The 6,524-nt window shown below is 50.6% G+C and overlaps 1 protein-coding gene across 1 annotated transcript; it reads left to right on the top strand.

Moving 5' to 3' along the window:
• Positions 1–1,177: 1,177 nt before the first annotated feature.
• CRYAA (crystallin alpha A) lies at positions 1,178–6,069 on the top strand. Its single transcript, XM_077479464.1, has 3 exons — positions 1,178–1,408; positions 4,984–5,106; positions 5,728–6,069. The coding sequence occupies exons 1-3, from the start codon at positions 1,220–1,222 to the stop codon at positions 5,935–5,937; spliced, it is 522 nt and encodes a 173-aa protein (XP_077335590.1). The 5' UTR covers positions 1,178–1,219; the 3' UTR covers positions 5,938–6,069.
• Positions 6,070–6,524: the final 455 nt, after the last annotated feature.

The following is a 6,524-nucleotide window of genomic DNA, read 5'->3' as shown; positions in this document are numbered from 1 at the left end:
GGTCGGTGAGATCCGAGTCTTCTGGTTGGTGAGATCTGATCTGAATTTTCTGGTCGGTGAGATCTGATCTGAGTCTTCTGGTCGGTGAGATCTGATCTGAGTCTTCTGGTCTGTGAGATCTGAATCTTCTGGTCTGTGAGATCTGATCTGAATCTTCTGGTCTGTGAGATCTGATCTGAGTCTTCTGGTCTGTGAGATCTGATCTGAATCTTCTGGTCTGTGAGATCCGAATCTTCTGGTCTGTGAGATCTGAGTCTTCTGGTCGGTGAGATCTGAGTCTTCTGGTCGGTGAGATCTGATCTGAGTCTTCTGGTCGGTGAGATCTGATCTGAGTCTTCTGGTCGGTGAGATCTGATCTGAGTCTTCTGGTCGGTGAGATCTGAGTCTTCTGGTCGGTGAGATCTGAGTCTTCTGGTCGGTGAGATCTGAGTCTTCTGGTCTGTGAGATCTGATCTGAGTCTTCTGGTCGGTGAGATCTGAGTCTTCTGGTCGGTGAGATCTGAGTCTTCTGGTCTGTGAGATCTGATCTGAGTCTTCTGGTCTGTGAGATCTGAATCTTCTGGTCGGTGAGATCTGAGTCTTCTGGTCTGTGAGATCTGATCTGAGTCTTCTGGTCGGTGAGATCTGATCTGAGTCTTCTGGTCGGTGAGATCTGATCTGAGTCTTCTGGTCGGTGAGATCTGAGTCTTCTGGTCGGTGAGATCTGATCCGAGTCTTCTGGTCGGTGAGATCTGATCTGAGTCTTCTGGTCGGTGAGATCTGATCTGAATCTTCTGGTCGGTGAGATCTGATCTGAATCTTCTGGTTGGTGAGATCTGATCTGAGTCTTCTGGTCGTGAGATCTGAGTCTTCTGGTCGGTGAGATCTGATCCGAGTCTTCTGGTCGGTGAGATCTGATCTGAGTCTTCTGGTCGGTGAGATCTGATCTGAATTTGGGTATTTGTCGGTATCTGAAGCTGGCCCTCGCTATGGTGGGCGCAGAGCCCGGGGCCGTCCAGCACAGAAGGGAATTTTGCTGGCACAGTGAAAGTTGTGGACAATGAGCAGCGGGTGAGTCTATGAAATGTGCTGACGGTTGGGAGTCGGTGAGGTAATGTCTCTGGGTGTAATCCCCTCCCCCGGCACACTGTAATCCCCCCTCATTTCTCTCTGGGGGTATATAAAGGGGAAGGGTGACCAGTGCTGGTCACAGGTCTACGTCTGTCTTCACCTCTCAGCCATGGACATCACCATCCAGCACCCCTGGTTCAAGCGTGCTCTGGGGCCCTTCTACCCCAACCGCCTCTTCGATCAGGTCTTCGGAGAAGGAATGTTTGACTACGACCTCTTTCCTTTCCTGTCCTCCACCGTCAGCCCCTACTACAGGCACAGCCTCTTCCGAGGATTCATGGACTCCGGCATTTCTGAGGTGAGGGGGCAGTTGCCACCAGAGGGTCTAGGAGAGTCCCCCATATAATAGTCTACATCCTGCCACCAGAGGGTCTAGGAGAGTCCCCCATATAATAGCCTACATCCTGCCACCAGAGGGTCTAGGAGAGTCCCCCATATAATAGCCTACATCCTGCCACCAGAGGGTCTAGGAGAGTCCCCCATATAATAGCCTACATCCTGCCACCAGAGGGTCTAGGAGAGTCCCCCATATAATAGCCTACATCCTGCCACCAGAGGGTCTAGGTGAGTCCCCCATATAATAGGCTACATCCTGCCACCAGAGGGTCTAGGAGAGTCCCCCATATAATAGCCTACATCCTGCCACCAGAGGGTCTAGGAGAGTCCCCCATATAATAGTCTACATCCTGCCACCAGAGGGTCTAGGAGAGTCCCCCATATAATAGCCTACATCCTGCCACCAGAGGGTCTAGGAGAGTCCCCCATATAATAGCCTACATCCTGCCACCAGAGGGTCTAGGAGAGTCCCCCATATAATAGCCTACATCCTGCCACCAGAGGGTCTAGGAGAGTCCCCCATATAATAGCCTACATCCTGCCACCAGAGGGTCTAGGAGAGTCCCCCATATAATAGCCTACATCCTGCCACCAGAGGGTCTAGGAGAGTCCCCCATATAATAGCCTACATCCTGCCACCAGAGGGTCTAGGAGAGTCCCCCATATAATAGTCTACATCCTGCCACCAGAGGGTCTAGGAGAGTCCCCCATATAATAGCCTACATCCTGCCACCAGAGGGTCTAGGTGAGTCCCCCATATAATAGGCTACATCCTGCCACCAGAGGGTCTAGGAGAGTCCCCCATATAATAGGCTACATCCTGCCACCAGAGGGTCTAGGTGAGTCCCCCATATAATAGTCAACATCCTGCCACCAGAGGGTCTTGGAGAGTCCCCCATATAATAACCTACATCCTGCCACCAGAGGGTCTTGGAGAGTCCCCCATATAATAGCCTTCATACTGCCACCAGAGGGTCTAGGAGAGTCCCCCATATAATAGCCTACATCCTGCCACCAGAGGGTCTAGGAGAGTCCCCCATATAATAGCCTACATCCTGCCACCAGAGGGTCTAGGAGAGTCCCCCATATAATAGCCTACATCCTGCCACCAGAGGGTCTAGGAGAGTCCCCCATATAATAGTCTACATTCTGCCACCAGAGGGTCTAGGAGAGTCCCCTTATAATAGCCTACATCCTGCCACCAGAGGGTCTATGAGAGTCCCCAATATAATAGCCTACATCCTGCCACCAGAGGGTCTAGGAAAGTCCCCCATACAATAGCCTACATCCTGCCACCAGAGGGTCTAGGAGAGTCCCCCATATAATAGTCTACATCCTGCCACCAGAGGGTCTATGAGAGTCCCCAATATAATAGCCTACATCCTGCCACCAGAGGGTCTAGGAGAGTCCCCCATATAATAGTCTACATCCTGCCACCAGAGGGTCTAGGAGAGTCCCCTATATAATAGTCTACATTCTGCCACCAGAGGGTCTAGGAGAGTGCCCCATATAATAGTCTACATCCTGCCACCAGAGGGTCTAGGAGAGTCCCCAATATAATAGCCTACATCCTGCTACCAGAGGGTCTAGGAGAGTCCCCCATATAATAGCCTACATACTGTGATCACAGGCATCTGGGAGAGTTTATCATACAATGGTCTCCATCCTGCGGTCAGAAGGGTCTGTGAGATTCACTCATATCCTCATCCTGCAGTCAGAGGGGTCTGGGTGGATTACCCATAGTATGGTCTTCCTCTGGGGTCAGAAGGGTCTGGGTGGATCACCCATAGTATGGTCTTCCTCTGGGGTCAGAAGGGTCTGGGTGGATCACCCATAGTATGGTCTTCCTCTGGGGTCAGAAGGGTCTGGGTGGATCGCCCATAGTATGGTCTTCCTCTGGGGTCAGAGGGGTCTGGGTGGATCGCCCATAGTATGGTCTTCCTCTGGGGTCAGAAGGGTCTGGGTGGATCACCCATAGTATGGTCTTCCTCTGGGGTCAGAGGGGTCTGGGTGGATCGCCCATAGTATGGTCTTCCTCTGGGGTCAGAGGGGTCTGGGTGGATCGCCCATAGTATGGTCTTCCTCTGGGGTCAGAGGGGTCTGGGTGGATCGCCCATAGTATGGTCTTCCTCTGGGGTCAGAAGGGTCTGGTAGAGTCACTCATACAGTAGTCTCTATCTCATGGTCTGGGAGACCCACTCATACATTGGCCTCCATCCTGCGGTCAGAAGGCTCTGGTTGAGTTACATATATGATTGTCCCCATGCTGTAGTCATGGGGGTCTTAGAGACTCATATAGTAATCTCCATCATGCGCTAACAGGGGTTTAGGAGAGTCTCCCATATAATATCCTTTATCCTGCCACCAGAGGGTCTAGTATAGTCACCCATACAATGAACTGTATCCTGCGGCCAGAGGATCTAGGACAGTCCCCCATGCAATGATCTACATCCTGTGGTAAGGGGGTCTAGCAGAGTCACCCATACAACAGTTTACATTCTCTAGTCCGAGAGGGTCTGGGAGAGACACTCATTTGATGGTCTCCATCCTTTTTTCAGGGGGGTCTCAGATAGTCATTAATTCTATAGTCAGAGGGGTTGAGAAGAGTTATCAATGCAGTGATCTCCATCAGAGAGGGAAAGTCACCTTTACAATGATCTAAGTCTTGCAATCAGAGGGTCTGGAGGGTCACCCATACAATGGCCTCCACCCTGTGGTCAGAAAGGCCTGAGAGAGTCACTCATAGAATAGTCTCCATCTCATGGTCTGGGGAAGTCACTTATACATCGGTCCTATTCCTGTGGTCAGAAGACTTGGGTTTAGTTACATGTTTGATTGTCTCCACCCTGTGGCCCGGGGGAATCTGGGCATGACTCGCACATTAGTCTCCATCCTTTGGTCTGGGGGGATCTAGGAGAGTCACTTATACAATAGTCTCTATTCTATGGTCTGGGAGAACCACTCATACATTGGTCTCCATTGTGAGGGCAGAAGGCTTTGGTTGATTGTCTCCATCCTGTGGTCAGGGGAGGGATCTGGGAGAGTCTCACAGTGGTTTTCACCTTGCAGTCAGAGGGGTCTGTAGGGGGTCACCCATGTAATTCTCTCAATTCAGCAGTCAAAGGGGTCTGTAGGGGGTCACCCATGTAATTCTCTCAATGCAGCGGTCAGTGGGCTCTGGGAAAGTCACCCATACAATGTTCTTCATCTGATGGTCATTGGGCTGTTTCTGGACCACAGAAAAACCACATTCACTATCAGGACAATCTTGGGTTCTCCACAGACATTGAGAGTACAATGGTGCCAATAAGGCTGTAGGTATCCGCCTAGTAGAGAAGCTTTCAGTGGTTGGGTGCCTCCTGACCCCCAACGTTGGTGGCTATTTCCTGGCTGATCACTTGTCTTTTGGTGTGCTGAGGGTCTGCTATCTTTCTTCGGGTGGTCATGTCTGGGGAGTCTCTCGGTATCTGGGATAAAACCTAACATATTGTCCTCATGTACAATGCTTTACATACTGACCACGCTTCCTCCTCATAGGTGCGTTCAGATCGCGATCGTTTCACCATTAACTTGGACGTGAAGCATTTCTCCCCCGATGATCTGACTGTGAAGATTCTGGATGACTTTGTGGAAATCCATGGAAAGCACAACGAGAGGCAGGTGGGTGTCGGAATAAGTTGGGTGACATCATCAACACAGGCCAGAGATTGCTGACATCACAGTTTTAGCAGATGCACAAAGTACCTTTAGGCTGCATGAGTGTGGCCTGGTGAGAACGGCCAAGTGTTTCTTTCCTACATGTAAGTGTTTTGGTCTGAAGTCTTCTACAGTCCATCATCTCTATGATGGTAGATTCTGGAAGGACCGTGAATGAGGGAGGGAGGGCTGCTTGTGAATGGAAAATGCAGAGGTTTCCCTCCAACGTACGATGACTCGGGGTCCCCAAACTGCTGATGACTTCACAGAGGTCCTTCACCATTGTTAGCCAAGTACTGGCATGGCATAGACTGTATGTGGTGGTTTGGATTTAGGGGCCGGGTGGGACGGGGTAGGGGGGGTGTTATGCTGTGAGAGGTCCCATGTAAACAATCCTGTCACCTAGACAGGACCCCACACTACAGTTGGTAGATCTAAAGAAACTTCTAGAATTGGACTGTAATTAGCAATTACGACATTTCCTTTAACTGTGAGATCCATCAAGGTGACCTGCCATACTGTATATGTCAATGAGAGGACGTCACCTGGACTCATACACTGACCTTCTCTCGCTCTCTCCACCAGGATGACCATGGCTACATCTCCCGGGAGTTCCACCGCCGCTACCGCCTCCCCTCCAACCTGGACCAATCCTCTATCAGCTGCTCACTCTCTGCTGATGGCATTTTGACCTTCAGCGGACCAAAAATGATGTCAGGCCTGGACTCCAGCCACGGCGAGAGGCCTATCCCTGTGTCCAGAGAGGAAAAGCCCACCTCCGCCCCCTCCTCCTAAATATGAGGGTCCCCCAGAGCCCTTTCCTCATAAGCTGTACCCCTTCTTATACATCTCTTTACCTTAAGTCTCTGCGGACGTCTCTGTACGGATCACGAGGCCAAATAATCAATAAATGTTTCCTTAATCAGCTTTTTGTGTCCGCCATTCACTGTGATGACCATTCCATGAAGGGCAATAGCTCTATGGGGGCAGGAATAATGATGGGGGGGGGGGTATCTATAATCACCAATGATGGTATAGATGGGCCTCTATAGTGACAGGGGACAACAAAGAGTAATTACACTCCTGAGGTTCCTTTGAGCTGCATTCCATTGTTCCTCCTAGTATTTCAAGGTTTCGGGGTTGGTACACAGGGTGGAATACAATAGGACAGTGGCTGAAAATGACTTGGTGGTGTTCCTTCACCTAAAACTTCCCGCTCTTGGTTTTCTTCTCTGATGCTTCATCATCTAAAGGCCAGTTTTTGAGTTGAGGGTTCAATTCCAGGCTGACCCACCAGCTGGGTCAATGGTGAGAGTCGTCTGGGGTAGTTGGTATCCCTGCCCCTCCCACTAAGGTGAGAAAAGTGTATCATTGAGTTATTG

Source organism: Lithobates pipiens, unplaced genomic scaffold (genome assembly GCF_037356315.1).
Source record: "Lithobates pipiens isolate NorthernLeopardFrog02 unplaced genomic scaffold, aLitPip1_a1.2 Scaffold_16, whole genome shotgun sequence".
NCBI classification, from domain to species: domain Eukaryota; kingdom Metazoa; phylum Chordata; class Amphibia; order Anura; family Ranidae; genus Lithobates; species Lithobates pipiens.
Note: the sequence above shows the minus strand (reverse complement) of the source record. Positions and strands in the feature narration are given on the sequence as shown.